Raw genomic sequence first — 22,113 nt, 5'->3', positions numbered from 1 at the left:
TTTATACTTTATATTTGTGTAAGTATGTTTGTTTTATTTTATAGTTATAATTGCTCTTATTAATTTACTGTTTTGGTTTTTATTAGGCAAGGGAGTGCCATCGTAATCTCGTCGTGTTGTTGTTGCAACAATACAATGACAAATAAAGAATTCTTGAATCTTGACTAGTGATGGTGAAATTATTAGCACAATATAAAGCCTTTTTATTGGATTGACAAGATAGGAAATCATTTAACGACGACTTGCATTTAGAATGGATGTCTATTAACAGTAAAATATCCAAAAACACTTAACAGGAATATTAAAGGACAGAATTTGACACTGAGCAACATAAGGAGACATTAGGTTAAGTGACCAAAGGCTTGGTCAGAGACGTAGGGCTTAAGGAGCAACTCAAAGCATCATCAAGCTTCAAAGGCATTGAGGATCTGGGCTGCTTAGACACAACCGTGAATACTGGAGTGAAGGAAATCAGGCCAGACTTGCAGGTGGATATTGACCTGGGATGGTTATAGTCTATTTTCTGATGTAGAATTGACTGTATAAATTATAGTAAAGAGTAAGAGGTGACAGTTTATTTTATACTGTAATATTTTCTCTTAAACTTTATAGGAGCTCTATATCGCTGTTGGGATTTCAGGAGCAATTCAGCACCTGGCAGGAATGAAAGACAGCAAGGTATTTTTTCCTTCTGTTTTCTTATGCTTTTTAATTTATTGAGCATCTTTATTTACATTAAGCACTAACAAGATTCTAGCAGAAACGAACTGCTGATTGTAATGGTGCAACGAAGGTCCATCATTTCATTCTGAATAATTCAATGCTCTTGCACTGAGGCGCCTGATATATTCTCTCAGGAGTTTCCCTGGCACTGATCAAAGCTCAACAAAAGTTTTCAGAAATGGTGGGTATAGAAACCAAGCTGCTGGGATTTCATTTATTTCCATGCTAGAAAGATTCTTGTTCAATGTGAAGGTGAAATTACTTCGGGTATAAACAAATTGTGTATTCTTGTATTTTTTTTCTTTGTTCACTTGCTTAAAAAATGCATCAAATTCTGTATAAACCTGTTGCCTTGTTCACCTATTGGTGCTGCACAGGGCAATTTTACAGTATGCTTTCACACAGCTTCTGTGACCAACCTTTATTAATTTTTGTCCTTACTTTGCACAGGGGTTTCCAAACATTTATCTTTATTTTGTATTCGTAGACCTTGTAATTCTTGACGATGCTGAATTTCTTCTTTCAATTTTGTACATAGAATGGTACAGCACAGGAACAGGCCCTTTGGCCCGCGATGATGTGCCAAACTAATTACATTAGTAATCAAATGCCCAACTAAACCAATCCCTTCTGCCTACTCAATGTGCATATCCTTCCATTTCCCACCCATTCATGTGCCTATCTAAGAGCCTCTTGAACGCCTCTATGGTACTTGCCTCCACCACCACCCCTGGCAGTGCATTCCAGGCACCCCCCCCCCCCCCCCGTGTAAAAAAAACAAACTTGCCCCACACATCTCCTCTGAACTTACCCCCTCTCACCTTAAATGTATGCCCTCTGATATTAGACATTTCAACCTGGGAAAAAGATACTGGCTGTCTAATCTATCTATGCTTCTCATAATCTTATAAACCTCTGTCAGATCTCCCTCAGCCTCCGCCGCTCCAGAGAAAACAACTCAAGTTTGTCCAGCCTCTCCTTATAGTCCTGTAATCCAGGCAGTATCCTGGTAGACCTCTTCTGCACCCTTCAAAGCTTCCACATCCTCCCTGTAATGGGGCAATCAGAATTGAATGCAGTACTCCAGATGCGACCTAACTAGAGTTTTATAAAGCCGCAACATAACTTCCTGACTCTTGAACTCAATTCCTCAACTAATAAAGGCAAGCATGCCATATGCTTTCTTTACCACCCTATCAACCTGCGTAGCCACTTTCAAGGAGCTATGGACTTGTGGACCTCAAGATCCCTCTGCACATCAACACTGTTCTTACCATGAACAGTGTACTGTCCCTTTACATTTGAACTCTCTTTGTGTCTTATTAAGCTGCCATAATGAGGTCTAGCACTTGTATAATGAACTACTGTAGCTCATCATTTTCATGGCTTCAACTATCATTACTGCTTAAAATAAGTCCTAACCTGTAAGGGAATTTTGAATTTGGAGGAGTATTAAATGTTTTCTAAAATGATTTATTTTGTCAAGCTTGAAACTGTAACGTGACATAACAATGGTCCTCTTGGCTCCCTATTTAGATTGTGGTTGGTTAGTACCTATACTCAATTATGTCAGCTTGCCTTCTATATCTTTTTGATCCCCTTGACTAACAAAAATCCATTGAGATCAATCTTGAAAGTTTCATTGAACTGAGCAATACAGTCATTAGGTAGAATGAGTTCCAGAGTATGTGCATGTATAATGTCTTTAGTTCTTTATGGTATTAGAGCATTAAGAGTTCTCAAAAACTATTTAAAACAAAGCAACTTTTGACAATAGTTAAATATTTTATTCAATTTAATAGCATGTTTTATAATTAACGTGTTTACTGTTTCCTGCAGTTTCTTATTTTGTGTGAATATATTTGCATTCCAAAAGTTATTGTATTATTAATGCACAGGCTTCTTACTGTGTAATGATTTTGTGAATTCTGCATCTAAAGGCCTTGCTCTTTAAGTGCTACTTCTAGTTTTTTTTATCTCAGACAGATCTTTAAGCAGAATAAATTTAGTCATGTGCACTCAAACATAACAATGAACAATAAAACCCATACACAGAATCTTCCACAGTGAGAGCTGCTTTTTACTTCCTTGAATCCATTAATGTTCTTGGTTGGAAACATACTTAAAAAAAAAATTAACCCATTATGAAGAAGTTGTAGTTTTTAAAATAGAATTTGAGCATTTTGCTGAAAACTGGGTTTAAATTTCATGAAATCACACAGTTAATCTATTTTTTTAATGCAGGTAGTGAAATACCATTGAATTAAAACCAGTAGGTCCCGTTCCCTTTATTAGCAGAGGGGAGTTTTACGCTATGGAGCCTAGCAACTTGACTCGAGCCCAATATGAACTGATTAAAGTTACTGGGTTTGGGTCAGGCTGCGTGCATAATTGGATAAAACACTTTGGTTTGGCTTGGGTCAGTCTGGCCTGACTAGTGGAATTATTAAGCAAGTACATGAATTGCATAGAAACATTGAAAATAGTAGGCCATTTTGCCCTTCAAGCTGTCATGGATGATCACCTATCACAAAACCATATTCCCATTCTCTCCCCATATCCCTTGCTGCCTTTTGGATCCAGAGATTCATTTTTCCCATCTTAAAAATTTTCTATGACTTGGCCATTATAGCCCTCTGTAATTGTGAGTTCCAAGATTTGTGTTATATTTTGTGTTATATATGGAAAAAAAACATTATAATTCCTCGGATGTGTATTGGATTCAGATTTGTTTTGTCAGGTTGGGTACAGGTCAGTTTCTAATTTTATATCAAAGCAGACCACTTGTATTAAAGCAGAGAAGTCATACTAAAGCTATATAAAAATTAGGAAGTCCTGCATACACTTCTGATCAACACATGACACAATGGTACTATAGAGGATGGTGTCTGAACAGTAATGTTAATAATAATGAAAGACTGGCTGGCTGATCTTTTTTCTGGAACAAAGGAGGTTGAGCAGAGATTTAATCGGGTGTAACAAATTGTGACATCTTGATTGAATTAATAGAAAGGACATAATTCTTACAGCGAAGAGGAGACAAGGAATCACAGATTTAGTAGTTGGGCTAGAGTGGAATCCAGGAAAACTTTTTGTTTTCACTCGGATGGCGATGGGAGTCTGGAACCTGGTGCCTGAAAGGATGACAAAGGTAGAGACATTCCTGACATTTGGAATGTTCTTGGGGCAAGCACTTGATGTTCCATAACTTACCAGGCTATAGACTGAGAGGTGGGGATAGGGATTCGACTGTAGTTTTCTGCAGGCATGGACACAGTGGGCTGGGTGTGGTTCCTGTGCTGTAAATTTCTGTGTTTCTTTCCTTCATTAGGGAATAAAAATAATGTTCTTAGGTAATTAATTAATTATGTTGACCTTCACCAAATTCACCCACCAGATTTTGAGAGAAGCAAAACATCCCCCAAAAACCCGTGTGGATTAAATAGTGCAATACTTAAAGATTTAAAGCCTCTGAAATCTATTATAATGTCATAAATTGATTTGGGAACAGCTTTTGTTGCATGAGAAATCTTCCCTCATTGTGTATTTAGGTTGTGAAAGTTTCATTTTATGTCAAAAATGTTTTGCTTTTCTAAATTTTGTTGGACTTTACATCAGATTTAGAAAATCCCTCAAAATTGGGCTTCAGCCAGTTATGTTTATGGAGGACTCATTGTTTCCAGCTCATCATTGACCCTTGTGTGCAACTTGGGCAGACTCAGTTCAGTGGAATACAATAGTTATCACCACCAAAACAAGGGAGTTAAATTATGGAAAAAATAAAATTATAGGAATGAGATGACATTTTGCAACTTTATGAATGCACCTGAAAGACAGAAATGAGTTTGGAGAGAAACTCATTTGAATCTAAGCCCTGTCCAAAATGTTTATTTCACTTTTTTGAATAATAGCTGCAGTCAGTCTGGCTGTGCATTTTTGTTTAATGATAACATTTCATTATGCTGGAGCTGATATACAAGTTCTTGCTTCAAGCCCTGCCTCAAACTATTTGACTGTGCTCGCTGATGTGACTGTCCAGAAAGCCCTGTTGTTACACAGTTCATACACTGCTCTGATGAAGTACAACCATGATAACACAGGTGACTCAAGGCAAGCACACTGAGGGTAACCTCCTGTGAAGCACAGAACTTTCTGACATTCTGGCCTGGACACAGGAACAACTTTGTTTTTATCCTTCACACATAAAATCCCAAATGATGAAAGTGCCATTAATTCGGGGTGAAGTGAAACTGGTCTCAGAGCTGCCCTTGCATACTTCTCAGGGACAAGTCTACTGATGCACCTGGTCCTTGGTGAATGGTTCACAGTGTTTGCATTCCAGTCCTGTGGGAAGTACTTCCAAAAAAAAGTGCGCCAGATAGCCTGAGAGTTGAGCATACTTGACTGTGTCAGCTTGTTTACAAATTGCTGTTTCATTGTTCTCTTTCCCCCTCCCCCTCTCCCCTCCTCCTCCCTCCTCCCCCCTCCCCCCCTCCCCTCCTCCTCCCTCCCCCCTCCTCCCTCCCCCCCTCCTCCCTCCCCCCCTCCCCTCCTCCTCCCTCCCCCCCTCCCCCCCTCCTCCCTCCTCCCCCCTCCCCTCCCCTCCTCCCCCCCTCCCCTCCTCTCCTCCCCCCTCCCCTCCTCCCCTCCTCCCCCCCCCTCCCCTCCTCTCCTCCCCCCTCCCCTCCCCCCCTCCCCCTCCTCCCCCCCCTTCCCCCCTCCCCCCCTTCCCCCCTCCCCCCCTTCCCCCCTCCCCCCCTTCCCCCCTCCCCCCCTTCCCCCCTCCCCCCTCCCCCCCTTCCCCCCTCCCCCCCTTCCCCCCTCCCCCCCTTCCCCCCTCCCCCCCTTCCCCCCTCCCCCCCTTCCCCTCCTCCCCCCCTTCCCCCCTCCCCCTCCTCCCCCCTCCCCCTCCTCCCCCCCTTCCCCCCTCCCCCTCCTCCCCCCTTCCCCCCTTCCCCCCTCCCCCTCCTCCCCCCCTTCCCCCCTCCCCCTCCTCCCCCCCTTCCCCCCTCCCCCTCCTCCCCCCTTCCCCCCCTTCCCCTCCTCCCCCTTCCCCTCCCCTTCCCCTCCTCCCCCCTTCCCCTCCTCCCCCCTTCCCCCCTCCCCCTCCCCCCTTCCCCCCTCCCCCTCCTCCCCCTTCCCCCCTCCCCCTCCTCCCCCTTCCCCCTCCCCCTCCTCCCCCCTTCCCCCCTCCCCTCCTCCCCCCTCCCCTCCTCCCCCCTCCCCTCCTCCCCCCTTCCCCCCTCCCCTCCTCCCCTCCCCTTCCCCCCTCCCCTCCTCCCCCCCCTCCCCTCCTCCCCCCCTCCCCTCCTCCCCCCTTCCCCCCCTCCCCTCCTCCCCCCTTCCCCCCTCCCCTCCTCCCCCCTTCCCCCCTCCCCTCCTCCCCTCCCCTCCCCCCCTCCCCTCCCCCCCTCCCCTCCCCCCCTCCCCTCCCCCCCTCCCCCTCCCCCCCTCCCCTCCTCCCCCCTCCCCCTCCCCCTCCCCCTCCCCCCCTCCCCCCTCCCCTCCCCCCCTCCCCCCTCCCCCCCTCCCCCCCTCCCCCCTCCCCCCTCCCCCCCTCCCCCTCCCCCCCTCCCCCTCCCCTCCCCCCTCCCCCCCTCCCCCCCTTCCCTTCCCCCCCCTCCCCCCTTCCCTTCCCCCCCTCCCCCCCTCCCTCCCCCCTCCCCCCCTTCCCTTCCCCCCCTCCCCCCCTTCCCTTCCCCCCCTCCCCCCCTTCCCTTCCCCCCCTCCCCCCCTTCCCTTCCCCCCCTCCCCCCCTTCCCTTCCCCCCTCCCCTCCCCCCTTCCCTTCCCCCCCTCCCCTCCCCCTTCCTTCCCCCCTCCTCCCCCTCCCCCCCTCCTCCCCTCCCTCCCCCTCCTCCCCTTCCCTTCCCCCCTCCCCCCCTTCCCTTCCCCCCCTCCCCCCCTTCCCTTCCCCCCCTCCCCCCCTTCCCTTCCCCCCCTCCCCCCCTTCCCTTCCCCCCCTCCCCCCTTCCCTTCCCCCCCTCCCCCCTTCCCTTCCCCCCCTCCCCCCTTCCCTTCCCCCCCTCCCCCCCTTCCCTTCCCCCCCTCCCCCCCTTCCCTTCCCCCCCTCCCCCCCTTCCCTTCCCCCCCTCCCCCCCTTCCCTTCCCCCCTTCCCTTCCCCCCTTCCCCCCCTCCCCCCCTCCCCCCCTTCCCCCCCTCCCCCCCTTCCCCCCTCCCCCCCTCCCCCCCTCCCCCCCTTCCCTTCCCCCCCTCCCCCCCTTCCCTTCCCCCCCTCCCCCCCTTCCCTTCCCCCCCTCCCCCCCTTCCCTGCACATATTTTTAACAGGGACCATAAGTTATCCTGGAACTTTTCTTTCTAATTAACTTCAGTATAAAACCCAATTTGCAAGTGTCCAAATCCTGCTCTACATTTGGAGACCTTGAACAAATTTTTCAAAGGGAAAACCATTTTTGTCTCTGAGCATGATTGTGGTAATTTTTTCTGTCACCCTCTCCCTCTTTTGAGCATTTTATACACTGAATAAATTTGTTGTACTACAAAATAAAATGTGCATCCATCATGCGTTAAATCTTAAGAATCTGAGTGCATTTCCTGGCAAGCTTCTTCCCCCACCCCCCATTAAGAATTCCTGCAGCTATCAGCTCTATTGACTTGTCACATTTTAATTACATCCACCTGCTAGTTGAGGTCCTTTAGTGTCACCAGTGGAATCAGGGCATAATCATCAGTCTTAGGATGACATGGCATTTAGGACCCAATGGTTTATAGAAGGAATGTAAAATTTGTGAAAGTAAAAATGCATTGTGGTTTTAAACTAAATTATGTCTGCACATACTTTGGTTCACTTGTTCCCCAACCACTATCTGATCCCAATCATACATGACTACACATGATTTTAATTTTGTGCGCAGTGTCACAGGGGTCACCTAGTATATTTTAGCTGTGGTATATTTAGCCACAGTGACTGCTTCTGAAGCAAGTTTTACAAACAAGCGTTAGTCACATTCCAATCTTCTGCACTTGAGAAGTTTCAAAAGCAGCCGAAAATGCTTTTGTCCCCACAATATATAATTTATCTTTCTGTCTGTAACATGCTGAAATTTAAGCAATGCTTTCTTTGTCGGTTGATTTTTCTATTTGCTTAGTGTTGCTTTGAAATGATTTAAATCACCTGAGTGTGTTCTTTCGAGAAAAAATAAATTACAGAATAGTGAATTTCTAACGAAGTTACCAACAGGCCTGACACTTGTATTGAAATGTAGAGATGTAACATGTGTTCCCTGCAGAACATTGACTCGATTTATCAAGCTAAGTCATAGTTGGATTTGGAGAGAGAGGCAGGAAGGACACCTGTGATTGGCGGGTGTGGAGTTGACAAATTGACCAGGGATCATGGTTCAGTGATGCCAACTGCAGGTGAGCTGTGACTGACTGACCAGAAATGCATCCATCTGTAGCTAAGTGGACAAGAGCCCAGTTACAGTGAGTGCTCATCTCCCAGGAGATGAAGTATAACCTTTCGATATGCAGTATTAAAATGAGCAAGCCCATGGAATTTTGTATTTGTTGACAGTGGTGACTTTATTGCAAGGGTTTTTGCTCAGGTATTCCTGAGAGTTAAAACTGTCTATTTCAGTAACAGGAATTTTCTTTGCCGAAAAGAGTTGTATTTTTGAATGAACATGCTTTGTGGACATTGAATGTACTGCTTTCCTTCCAGACCATTGTGGCCATTAACAAGGATCCTGAGGCTCCCATCTTCCAGGTGGCAGACTATGGCTTGGTGGCAGATCTCTTCAAGGTGAGTCATTTGTTGGTAGATATGCAAAATGCCAGCTAAAGTATTAAGTATATTGAGGATGAAATTCTCTTTCCATGAAATAAGGAGAACATTCTCTGTTATTTAGTGTAATTAGTGGCTTGCTAGTTTTTGAATTCTTCTCCTCGGGAGGGCTTAAAGTAGTCATCTGATGAATGTAATCAATTGGGAAATGTTGAGAAACGAGGGATAGGGAGTTCTGACAGGAAAGTGGATTGGAGGTGGATCAATCAAGCTCAAAGGCTGAACAATCTTTGTGTTTCATGGAGTTGTAGGTATGGCATTGAGATATGCATTCATTGTTTCAGAGTGTAATCTTGTTTCCTGTTCTTTAAGAGAACGAAACAATACTTCCCTATTTAAAGGGTGGGGTGGGGATTTTGATCCATATGCAGATTGGGAGAAGTGATGTACATTGCTGTAAAAACAAAATGTTGGAATTGTGCAGCAGAACAGGCAGCATTTACGTAGAGAGAACCAGAGTGAATGCTTCAGGTGGAGACACAAGACTGCAGATGCTGGAATCTGGAGCAACACCCAAGAAGCTGGAAGGATTCAGCAGGTCAGGTAGCATCTATAGAAGGAAATGTACCGTCGACATTTCAGGTCAAGACCCTTCATCTAGACTTAATGCTTCAGGTTATTAACTTGTTTCATGGCTGAAAATTGTTGGAAATGCTGCAAGTAGAGTTGGTGAAAGAAAGGGTGAGGAATGGACCATAGGGAAGGTCTGTGGTAGAGTGAAACAGGGAAAATCAAATGATAAAACTGATGATGGTATATGGTAAAAGTGGTGAGTATAGCAAGTGAAGAAGCAAAAAAATGAGGTGTTAATGAGCAGCCACTGTCTGATTAAAAATGGTTGCATTGGTTATGACTTTGCTTCTTCTGGGTCATATCTTCCATTGTCTCAGCTGACAGGGCCAGATGACCCTTTCATTCCCCTTGGATTCATGTGAAACCTATCTGCTGCCCTGTAACTTTTCTAAAGAGACGACATTGAGTTCATAACCAGGATGGAAATTTGGGCAAAATTTGTTTTGCTAGGCTTATTTTTTTTAAATGTGCATAATAAGCACTTGCTAGACTTAAACCAGTGCAATTAGTCAATCCTTTAATGAGATCTTTGAACTTTAGTGATACTTCTATTTCTCTTGAAATGACTTTACATTCGCAATTGATTATGGTCCTGATTGCAGTGCCTTTTTTATGTGCTGATCTTGGGCACTGTCTTTAAATTTTGCTGTGCACTTCACAGTTTCCCTCTTGATTTTCTTTTAAACTTGTCTTTATTGAGAAGCAGGAGAAAACTATTTTATTTTTTGGAAAGTTGCTTTAAAATAAAGGGAACGATAAAGTGGAAAAGCCTTGCATTGTGCATAAATGTGTGCCGTTGTACTTTTAATATTCCAGGCATAAATGTTTAAAATGTATTTAGGAGGTTTAATCTTCCGGAGTGTTATTTAGTGATAATGTAAGTTGCTGTAATAATTATTGTGGGATATTTTGAGGTTTTTGCTGTTAATTAATGAGAGGATAAAAATGATCTATTTTGCTTTGTGTTGAGTGATGAAATTTTACAACATCAGCTATGACATAGATAATTAAAATTTTTCTTACTACATTTTGCATGACAGTGTACAAGGTTGCCTAATATTAAATAAATCAGGAAGTGAGAGGCTTAGGAAAATTGATGGCACTGAAGCTAACTGGATCACAGAGGGAGAGATGAAATACTTTGTGGTTCAGCTAGTTAAGACAGTGAGTGGTTCATTGCTACAGATTGGAAGTGTCCTGAGTTCGGTTCCTAGTTCTGTGAATTTGTTCTTGTAAGCAAGAAGGCAATAGTGGTGCCTCAGTATCTTTGGGCTAAGGAGAAATCAGCTGAGGTTGCACTCTTGTGCACCTGCTGTCTGATTAAAAGTGTCTCCGTTGGCTTTGATTTTGCCCTCTCTGCCTTAGCCCAGGAGCATACAAGGATGCGATTTGGCACCGTCCTGTTCACTGATTTGCTGACCTACCGACATTCACACTGTGCTGTTCAAGGAGGCTCTACACCCTACTTGTGAGGCTGCAAATCCATTATCCCCATCCTTGTGATGCCTCTGGTTTTGACTTTGTTGTTGACTGGTCTTCTATCTTTCATCCTCGTTGACCTTTAGCTCATCTAATTGTCTCCTAATTAGTCCTGAGGAGAGGGCAGTAGACCATGGAATAAAGGGAAGGAGGTGGGGAATAGATGGGCAGGTCATGAGGGTGGGGGAGGGGAAAGAGAAGGGGTGAGGGGGCTGCAGGAATGAGGGAGTCAAGATATGAGAAAGATACGATGTGACAGGCAGGTGGTACTTTCTGAGGTGTCCGTTCCATCTGCCTTTTACACTGAGCTTCTGTGTGCTACCAGTGTATAGGCTCAAGGTTCTCAAGACCATCCCAAATCTGACTTCAGTTGCAATGGTAACCGGCCAGTGATTCCCAGGAGTCAGTGGGACCGTTGTATATTTTTAAAGAAGCTTTGAGAACATCCATGAATCTTTTCCTCCTATGTATACCATCCACTAGTTGCACTATAACAACAAAGGTTCCTTTGACAGCATTTCCCAAAACCTTAACTCCTGTCACATAGGAGGATAAGGGTACGAGGGACATGGGGACACCAAGTCACCCTTCATATTATCCTGACTTGGAAAGTTATTGCATTCTCTCACTGCTGCTCATTCCAAATACCAGATGCCACGGCCAAGAAAGCTCACCAGTGCCTCTACTTCCTCAGGAGACTAAAGAAATTTGGTTTGTCCCCTTTGACTCTCACCAACTGTTACCAATGCACCATAGAAAGCATCCTATCTGGATGTGTCACGGCTTGGTACGGCAACTGCTCTGCCCAGGACCGCAAGAAACTGCAGAGAGTTGTGGACACTGCCCAGCATGTCATGGACACCAGCCTCCCCTCCTTGGACTCTGTCTTTACCTCTCGCTGCCTTGGTGAAGCAGCCAGCATAATCAAAGACCCCACCCACCCAGGACATTCTCTCTTCTCTGCTCTTCCTTCGGGTAGAAGATACAGGAGCCTGAGGGTACGTACCACCAGACTTCAGGACAGCTTCTATCCCACTGTGATAAGACTATTGAACAGTTCCCTTATACAATGAGATGGACTATGACTTCATGATCTACCTTGTTGTGACCTTGCACCTTGTTGCACTACACTTTCTCTGTAGCTGTGACATTTTACTCTACTGTTATTGTTTTTACCTGTACTACCTCAATGCACTCTGTACTAACCCAATGTAACTGCACTGTATGATGAATTGACCTGTACGATCAGTATGCAAGACAAGTTTTTCACTGTACCTCGGTACAAGTGACAATAATAAACCAATCCCAATACCAATACCAGAGCTCCTTTATCAATGCAGTGAAAGTACCTTTGTTGCATGGAATGCAGCAGTTCAAGAAAGCTGCTCGCCATCACCTTCTCAAAGACAATTAGGATTGAATAATAAATACTTTTCTTGTCATTGATACCCACAGCTTGTAAACAAATTTTAAAAAAACCTTGCTGTCTTTCATGGTCTCCTAGTACAGAAATGGTAGAAATTTATAATTCTCACACCTTCCGTGGCTTAGCATCTCTCCTTGTATTTGAAACTTCCTGCATCCCACAAGATCTCTGTTGTTTCCAATTCTGTCCTTTCATGCTTCTCCGATTTTTAATTGATGCACCCTTGGTAGCTGTGCTTTTATCTGTCTAATCACTGAGCTCTGGAATCAGATCTCCAAATTTCTCGTCCAAAGGCAGTTAGTTGTACTTTGGATGCCTTTTTCTCTGGCTCACTTCTATCTCCCTTTTTTACCAAGCCTGTGGGTATCTGGATTAATATCTCCTTATGTGAACCATTGCTAACATTTGTTTGATAGTGCTCCTGAAAAATCATGATTTTTTTTGCATTAAAGGTCCATTTTCTAACCCACAGCAAATGCGTCTAATTTTTAACAGGGATCATCAAATAAAAAATTGGCCACTTCTCTTCTCACGGCAGCACCTCCACTGTACAGTTCCAGAGAGCAAGCATTGGAGAGTCCAGCGTCCAAACCTAGAGCCCACCATAGATTAAAACCAGCAAAGTGCTAGAAATACTGTGCAGGTCAGGCAGCGTTTATGGAAAAGGAAACAGTTTCGAGCTGAACTAGGAAACAGAATACCGTGTCTGTTTGAAGCATCAAGGTAATGTGTACAGCTGCCCTTGGGGATATTGCTCCTGCTTGCTGCTCTTGATGTGTACAAGACCGAGTATGCATAGGGGAAATGCCACAGGGCAGTAGCATCCCCAAAAGGCAAGAGGGAAGAATCCATGCCAAAGTTTAATAGTTTTATCTTACTAATGCCTGCTGGCTGGGCAGTAAACATGTGGCTTTTAATAATCCAGAGACAAAGTGATGGGAGGTAGAAACAACATGTAGACAATTTCCCTAATAAATTTTGTAGGACAGCATTATTTCCAGTTAATGGAAATGCAGATCTCTTGAATAATTGAGGGACTGTATTCATCGCTGGTGAGTTCAGCTGGGATTCTCTCGCTTTGTGACGACCACAGGACCTTTCATCAGACGCAGTAACTGATATACAACACAAGCGACCGGGTTTAGTTTTCAGGCTGGTTTTCTTTCCCTTTCGAACAAACGTTTACATGCCTAGCTGAGTCGTATCTTCATCTTTGGCCAAATACCTGTGATGAGCAATCAGCAGTAGGGAACAGTGATAAATGTGACGGAAGCTAGACTGATAGCTGAAAGCCTTGTCGAAGAGTTCTTGGAAGAAGGGGGCTTTGTTTACTGTGATTGATGTAGCTTGAGTTTTTTTTTGTCAATTGGCTTTTCTTTGCTCATGAATTATTTACTGACCTTCCGAAGCATGACCCGTGGCAGCACCGTTTTAGTAAATTCCCTGTAATGAACGATGGGTGATTGTAACCATGTGAATTCAGATGCTAGCCTTGAATTTAACATTCGCTTCCTTCATAGTCTTGGAGCTCCCTACTTCTGTAATCTCCTCTAGTTTTACAGTGCTCTGAGATAGCTGTGTTCTTCCAATTCTGACCTCTTGACCATACCCAAGTGTAGCTGCTTCCATATTTCTGACCGTGCGTTCTGCTGCCTGGGCTTTGAGATCTTAAATTCCTTTCTTGCTATTCCCTTCTTGTGTGTGTCTCTCTCTCTTTCCATTAAGGCATTCCTTAAAAAACTAGTATTAATGAAACTTTCCATCATTTGCTTTAATTTCTCCTTGAGTGGTTTGGTACGAAATGTTGTTAAATGTAAAAACATGTCTTTGTTCTATCTCTTGGCAATAAGCAGTCCGTTCTGAAAGTAAAGACAGAGACACAAGAGAGACTGCAGATGCTGGAATCTGAGAAACAAACGAGATGCTGGAGGAACTTAGTGGATTGAGCAGCATCTGTGGAGGGAAATGGTCCTGACCCAAAATGTTGTCTGTCCATTTCCCTCCACCGATGCTGCCTGACCCACTGAGTTCCTCCAGCATCTTGTTTGTTGCATTCTGAAAGTGTTTAACCCCTTGAAATGCAAATTTTGGGCACAGATTAAGTGATATTTATACCATCTGTTTATTTATGGTCTTGAGTGTTAGAGCTTTTCTTGTCCCTTCTCACCTCCTTCCCCCTTCCCTGTGACCTTGTTCCTGTGATAAGGCTGTATGACCAAGGCAACATTATAACTGAACCCAATGCAGCTCTTCCCTGATGTTCACGTGTACCCCTACCATCAGGGCTAGCTGTCAATGAACAAACCTGGGTCCTTTTACTTACTTAACGTGAAGTGATCTTATTGAAACAAACAAAATTCTTATAGGGATCAATGTGGTAGATGCAGGAATTCCTTTGCTAGATTATCTGGAACTAAGGATCACAGATGGGAAGAAATTTCTTCACCCAGAAGGCAGTGAATTTTTGGAATTTTCTCCCCAAGAGGACTGTGGAGGTTCAGTTACTGAGTATATGCAAAGCTCTAAGCTGGGTGAATTTTTAAGTAGCATGACAAGATTTTATCAGAGACACAAGAGACTGCAGATGCTGGAAACTGGAGCAGCAAACAATCTGCTGGAGGAACTCAGCGGGTCGAGCAGCATCTGTGGGAGGAAGGGAATTGTCGACGTTTTAGGTCAAAACCCTGCATCGGTCCTGTTCCCCCGGCAGATTGTTTGTTGCACAAGGTTTTATTGAATGCCTTACTGCTGATTTTTTTTTCTTCCCTTCTTACAGTTCCCCTCCCTAAGCCCTGAAAAATGAAAAATTTGCATTTACACCATCTTTTACAGTGTCAGTGTGTCCTAAAGCTCTCTAGGGCTGATGAATTGGTTTTTGTAAAAACCCTGGCAGCCATATGCGCAGAGCAAACTGTCACAAGGAGCAGCACTCAGTTGAGAGAGAGAGACGTTGGCCAAGACTCAAGGATAACTCCCCTTTTCAAAATGGTTTGGATTTTTTGTACGTCTGACCTTTTTGTTTCTAGATCAGAATCCCAGAACACCCTAACAGCACTGGGAGCACCCTCACCAAATGGACTGCAGCAGTTCATTGTCACCTCAGGGCAGTTAAAGAGTGACAGTAAAGGCCATGTTCACGATTTTATAAAAATGCTGATAGCTTTACAGACAAACCTGCACATTGATTAAATAACCTCTGTCTTTAGTAATCAATTTGTAGGGTTTCTTTTTCCCCAGAGTAAACAAACTCAGCAGGTTTCTATTATGATTAAACGGACACTAAATTGTTCCATTGCCTGTTGGGTGTAATTGAGCACAGGGCTAAACTGATCAGTGAGCAATTACCGAATCAATTATATCTTGTATAAATAAATGGCCCACTCATTTGATTTGAATCCTCGCCTTTTTAAATGTAAGCCAGATCTATCAAGAGGAAATCGATCCATTCACTGCATGAATATTCTTTCTACCACAATTCACCTTAAAAGAAAATCAATTTTATGTTCAAGACTGGTTGTTAATACTGAATATTTTCCATGCACTGCCAGGTTAGAGAGAGGGAAGATTTTTAAGTCTCTACCTCTGAAGAGTACCAGATTTAATATCATCTTAATATTTTTTCATATTCTGCATGAACTGGAGTGTAGCCTCTGTGAGTGGTGTGAAGTAGCAATTGTTCTGCATTGTTGATCCCAATTCCTATTGGATCGGGAATGTTCAAGGGTGTTTTGACGCAAGAGCCTTATAGCCAGGAGAAAGGGAGGCCCTCACCCCACTGGTTTGAGTTTCTTGCTGGTTCTCACTTTCTTAATCATATATTAAGTTCACTTATGTTGATGTACAGCCCATTCAGCCTAACTACTAGTGGTTTTACTGCATCCCTTTCATCGATCCCAGCCAACATAACGTTTTATTCCTAGTGTTTATCTAGCTTTCCTTTTTAAATGCATCTATACATTTCATCTCCACAACTCTGTGGTGGAGAGTTTCATATTACAATCACCAATGGAATAAGAAGTTTATCGAGCTTTGTTTTTGATTTATTAACAACCATCTAATATTTATGGACCCTAGTTATTAGCTCTCTCAAAGTTAACCAAATTTCTATATGGTTAACGCCCCATTTCTGTGTTTCAGTTCTAGCTTTCTCAGACCTACTCCCAGCACTTTGTATTCCCTTCAAGTCACTTGCAGTGATTTGTCTAATTTTACTCTTAGATCCTTTTGCTTGTCAACCCCATTCACACTTTCCCCAAAGAGTATGAGTCCTCTCTATTTCTTGCTACCAAATTACCACCTTGTAATTAGTGGATGCTTCTTTAAATCTCTTCTCTCCTGCCCAACTTTTGGATGTTTTATGTCACAAGAGACCCATCTTGTGCAATGATAATGCTCTGCCCCAGAATGAAGCACAACTTTGCTGCTTTCATTAATGAGCGAACCTACAGCCCTTCTTGGCAGGTTTTATTTTACAAGTTATACAACTGTGGAAAGTTAATGGTGCATATGGGGCTAATGAAGCTCTGCCCAACATGTGAAATTTAGGAGTCTTTTTTATTGGTGCTTCATGTATTTTAGTCTCAAGTCTTTATAACTTGCCCTTTTTCATGTCATACCCTCTGGAAAACTTGTTTTGATCACTACAACCTGACAATTGTGGATGGAAAACTCCCCGTGTCTGCGTGGGTTTCTTCCGGGTGCTCTGGTTTCCTCCCACATTCCAAAGATGTACAGATTAGGAAGTTGTGGGCATGCTATGTTGGCGCCGGATGCGTGGCGACACTTGCGGGCTGCCCCCAGAACACTCTACGCAAAAGATTAATTTCACTGTGTGTTTCGATGTACATGTGACTAATGATCTTATTAGTGCTGGCATTGCTCAGGCTCCGTGTAGTCTGATGAACTGTGTAGCCCAATTGCCACTTCACAGATCTATTTGCAATACCTGATTTGGATTATTATTTCCCCCTTCATGCCTAGGCCAGTGTTTGAAAGGGAACCATCCAATTAATCGTCTTCCCCCTTGTCTTTCACCAAAGCCCTATATTCTCCAAATCCCTTTTGTACATTCTATTCAGTCTCCACCCCCCCCTTTGAGGCAGTGGACAAATCATAACAACCCCCTATGTAAAACTATTTCTCCTCATCTTATCCCAATTCTTTGTACAAATAGTAAAAGGTTAAGCAAAATTTGCTTGGTGTATGTAACACATTACAGGTCATCCCTGGGTTATGAATATCCAACACCTAAGTATGAGTGAGCTCCCATAATATTAAATTCAAAAGTCAGACGTTCATTCATTCCTATAAACATGAGAGTTAGTTCTCCCTCTCCCTCTCCCTCTTCTCCCCCCACCCTTTTATTAATTGTTCTTTATCAGTTTTAAGTGCTTTCGACGCCTTTCATTCCAACACTGTGCAAGTATGTTTACTATATCGATTTTTGTGTATTTTCCAACTTGCGGACAAAATCGACTGAAGGATGTCTATAAAACTGGAACCAGTTCACTACCCAGGCAGGGCTTGTAGTGAAGATAAAAAAAATCACAGGCACACATTTTGGAAGGAGATGAGTTTGCATTAGAATTGCCTTTCAGTGACTGGTTGGGTTGGGATACACTTTCAGCATTTTCTGCTTTGATTTTGTAATAATTCCATAGTGACACCATCTCACAAAAACTGAATGTTTGAAATACTTAGTAGTACAGGTGGCATCTGTGAAGAGTTCCGATGAAAGGTCATTGACCTGAAATGATTCTCTGATACGCAGATACTGCCTGAGTATTTCCAACATTTCCTGTTTTTATTTCAGATTTCCAGCATCTGCGGTATTCTGCTTTTGGAAGACTTGGTCAGGCTGATGAAAGACTAGAAATTTGTATTGGATATCTGCTGCATTTGATTGGAAGAGTTCCATTCATCATTACTCTTGGAGGGAGGGGTAAAAATATTGGTACTTTATCTGAATGGTTAGAGCTTTGGGATGTAAAAGAAAGGCTTTCTATTTGCTATCAGGCATGAATAGTAGATTGCAAATTCACAAGTCACAAAAGTCTTGAAACAATCACTGGAGGGGTCTTGTTGGCACTTACAGGGTGTTGTTCTCAAAGTAACAGTGCCCTGCCAGCTAATTGTCTACTCAAAGAATGCTAAGTTAAAAGTTAATCTTGAAAACGCCATTGGCTCACCCTTTGTTAATCTGTTATTATTTCTTTTTTAGAAAATAAGAAATGTCTTGAATGGATTGCGAAGGGATCTGTGTATTAAACAGTGGACTTAATCTGATTGTACTTGTTGTTTGCCTCTGCAGGCTGTCCCAGAGATGACCGCTCTTCTGGATAAATAATTCTGAGGCTTTACAGTTTGGTCAAATGGACACTGGATCGTGAATTGGACCCGTCCAACTTGCATATGATGTGCTGATAATGTGTACATCAATACTGAACATTATTTTGATTCACATGCTGTTTGTCTCTATCAATACAACAAATTGATTACACTTGATTTATTTTGTTACCTATCGGATTGAAGTTCCAGAATTTGAATACTTCTTGTGAGTATACCAATTCAAGCTGAAAGAGAAATAGGTGCCCACATTCTCTAGCCCCAAGATTCCTTCAAACCTACTTTGAAGATGAATTCTTGAGTATATTTGAGCTGTTTCTAAAACCTTTATCTTCCTTCTAGGATAAACTCAGCACCTTCCTGAAGAACTCTAGCAACAATTTGCAAGGGACAGCCTGTACACCATGAAGTGTTCAAGTTGTTCTCAAGGGCATTAAGAGGAAGAGCATTAATTTTCAGTTGAGAACACAAGCATCAGGCCTGTAGCAATGGGATTGTGGAGTGTTATTATTTCTATTTAGGGATAAATCTGGGATTCGTTTCTTTCCTTGGTAACACTACGGGGAGGCTCACTATTAAAGGCTTTGTATTTCTAAGAAACTAATGCTCTGCAGAAAGAGACAGCAACCCAGATCTGCCTCCATGACACACCAGCTTGTTGGTTACAGTGGAAGGTTACTGCGAATGGAAGGGAAATAATTGCAGATAAGTGCGGAATAGCTAAGTGTCAAGACAGCTCTGTTAGGAATAGCATGAGGTTCGGTCATGTAAAGGCTTTCTGGGTGGAACTGCAAAAGGAAAGAGGAGGAACTGAGTGATTCTTCGATTGGTAAATGATTTAAGAGAATTTTATCCTTTGCAAATTCTGTGTCAACCAACTGGATACTATTTTGAAATAAACTGTCTGGCCACACTTGTATCTGTGTTCTCACAAATCAGTACCATCAACACAAAAAAAAGGAACTAATTATGAACCAAGTATCAGCAGAACCTAAATTAAATAGAAAATAACAAAGGAAGTCATTGGAGTTGGACATCAGTGGTTGGGGTCCAGATACAGACTTCATGTTGAATTCTGTTCTGCTCTACTCCCTCGAGAGTTTGTACAGGCAACTCAATTAAATTGTCTCATTTGAGTTAATGAACCCATTAGTCAAAGGGGTATCTGTAAAAGATAGACACAGCCATTCCTCAATTTACAAAAGGGATGCATTCCTGGAAAATATTTTGTTAACAATGAATTGAAAAAGCTAAGCTCAGTGCAAACTGGGTATTCCTAAGCATGGCGAGTAGTATGCTATTCATTATCATGAGAAATAGTTCTAAAAAATCGAAGGCAGATCTTAATAGTGTTATAGTGAAAATTTGTAAATCGAGGAATTGCTGTACCTGTTATTGAAATGTAAAACAAAATTTGTTTGCATGGTAAGTTCTATTAATATTGGTGGAGGATTGGTAATGTGAGATATTACCATCTTCCTCCTCGTAAATTTGAACTTATATCACTGGTATCCGACCAACTTCTCTCAAAGTGATGTGGAAGGAGAGGCTGGGAGACAAAAACAAAAAGTGCTGGAAATACACATCAGGTCAGACAGTATCTGTGGAAAGAGGAACAGCTAATCTTTAAGGCCCCAAACCCTTCATCAGAACTGGGTTCTGGATATGAAATGGTAACTGGTTCTCTGTCCACAGATGCTGCCTGACCTCCTGAGTGTTTCCAGCATTTTCTGTTTTTATTTCAGATTTCTAGCATCTGCAGTTTTTTTTTTAATTTTCAAGGCCTGGGAGATGTTTGCGAGGGGCATCTGTAAGATGCTCTCTACAGAAGCAAATTACTGCAGAAACTGGAAATATGAAATAAAAGCTAGAAATAATCAGCAGCCCGGGTAACATCAGTGGAGAAAGAAACAGTCAACTTTTCAAGTCGTTGACCTTTCATCACATTACAGAAATGCTGGACAAGCAAAGACTCTTTGGCCATTAAAAACCAAAGCTCATCAAATGAGATGAATGGGGCTGAGATTAGCCTAGGAGATTAGAGCCTGATCCTCTTATTCCACTGGGGTCCATCATTCAAAAAGCCTCTTCGGTCAGTACTTGATTCTTACTGCTCGTGCAGTAGGTGCTTATGCAGAGGACAACTTTGTATGATGGCAACAATAGTGCGTAAAATCAATGCATTGGACAACAGGAGGCCAAGATCTTGACTGACATTTTGAATTTGCATAGAAATATACTTTTAAGTGAAATCATTGCAATAACGATTGGAAAATCCAGATGAAGGGTCTCAACCCAAGAGGTTGACTGTCCATTTCCCTTCATAGAATGCTGCCTGATGTGGTGAATTCCTCCAGCATCCTGTGTGCTGCTTCAGATTCCAGCATCTGCAGTCTCTGGTGTCTCCATTGGAAACCTTTGTGATGGGAATAATGTATCCATTGGCTGTGTGAGCTCTTGGTGAAGAACTTTCTAAAGAGTGGTGGCAAATTGCATTTCATTATATCACACCTGAAATGTAATCACTTCATTGACTGTGAAGCACTTCAGGAGGCCTTGATGTTGTGGGAAAATGCTACATAAATGCAAGTCCTTTAGTTGCTTAAACATTTATGGTAGAAAGTTATTAAATCTTTGCCTCCATTAAGCCCAGCAAGTTCAGCAACAGCATATGAAGGCATTCTTTTATGTTCCTTGTGTTGCCTGTGGCACTGCCTAGACAGCTTCCACTTTCAGTTCCTTGGTACCTTTCATCAACAACATAACTGCCCAAGGTCTTGTGCAAGAGCTTTATCAAACAAAAGCTGTACGTTAGAGCAGAGGCTGTTTGAAAGGAGGGAAAAGAGGAGAGATTTAGGAAGGCAGAGCTGTAAGGCCTCAGCAGCTGATGGAGGAATGATTAAAGTCAGTCTGGTTGGGAGGCCATTATTTAAGGAATATAGATGTCTTTAGGCTGGGAGTTAGAGAGAGGCTAAAACAGAGAGGTTTGAAAACAAAGATGAGAAATTTTAATATCCAGAGATTTAACTGGGTCACTAGGCACTGGGAGAACAGGTGAATGGAACATAAATTAGGATGTGGGCAGCAGATTTTTGGATAACTTTGAAGCCTTAGGAAATGAAATATCTGAGTGAAAACCCTTATAATTCTCTAATTCCTCAATGGGAATTATTTTTTCTCTTGGAGAAGGAAGTAGTGCTGTTTACTGCTTTAATTTAAATTCTGCCCCATATGTCTGTTACTCTGGGAGAAGAAATAAAACCATAGGGAGGTATGAAAATTCTGAACAAAAAATGAAAAAGTAAATGTAAAACAACAGTGCAAGTGAAGCAGAGTCAAGGTGCAGGACTGAAAGGCAAGGTTAGTACTACTGGAAGGTTTTAAAGCACATAGACTGATAGAAAGCTGGATAGTGTTGGCAAAAATTACATGGTTGGGACTTGGTCAAGGAAAAGGGATGTTGCAAATGAGAAAGTAAAGCTGGCAAGATGGGATAAAATCAAAAGGGGTAAAATGTTTCATCTGAACAAATTTTGGAAGGTTTGGGGCTTGTTTCTCTCACCTGATGAAGTGATATATGTTACATCCTCACAGTGATTCCCAGATACTGGTACATAAAAATCTCATCAAAAATCTGATCTCTTTCATAATTCCCCTGCTTCTGGTTGTTTTGATGAGTAATATTTTGGCAGCCCATGTGCTTTAACAGAGTGCACTCCAAAAATCGAGGCTAAGTGCCAGAGCATGAAGTCAGGTGGA

The 22,113-nt window shown here is 43.0% G+C and overlaps 1 protein-coding gene across 1 annotated transcript in view; it reads left to right on the top strand.

Annotated features, from left to right (window-relative positions):
* etfa (electron transfer flavoprotein subunit alpha) overlaps window positions 1–19,267 on the top strand; it is a 56,039-nt gene extending 36,772 nt beyond the window's left edge. The window contains exons 10-12 of the mRNA XM_052042529.1: window positions 613–678; window positions 8,409–8,489; window positions 18,320–19,267. Of these exons, the coding sequence (XP_051898489.1) occupies window positions 613–678; window positions 8,409–8,489; window positions 18,320–18,355 (183 nt within the window). The 3' untranslated portion in view covers window positions 18,356–19,267. The remainder of the gene's footprint in view (window positions 1–612; window positions 679–8,408; window positions 8,490–18,319) is intronic.
* Window positions 19,268–22,113: the final 2,846 nt, after the last annotated feature.

This window comes from Pristis pectinata, chromosome 32 (genome assembly GCF_009764475.1).
Source record: "Pristis pectinata isolate sPriPec2 chromosome 32, sPriPec2.1.pri, whole genome shotgun sequence".
NCBI classification, from domain to species: domain Eukaryota; kingdom Metazoa; phylum Chordata; class Chondrichthyes; order Rhinopristiformes; family Pristidae; genus Pristis; species Pristis pectinata.
Note: the sequence above shows the minus strand (reverse complement) of the source record. Positions and strands in the feature narration are given on the sequence as shown.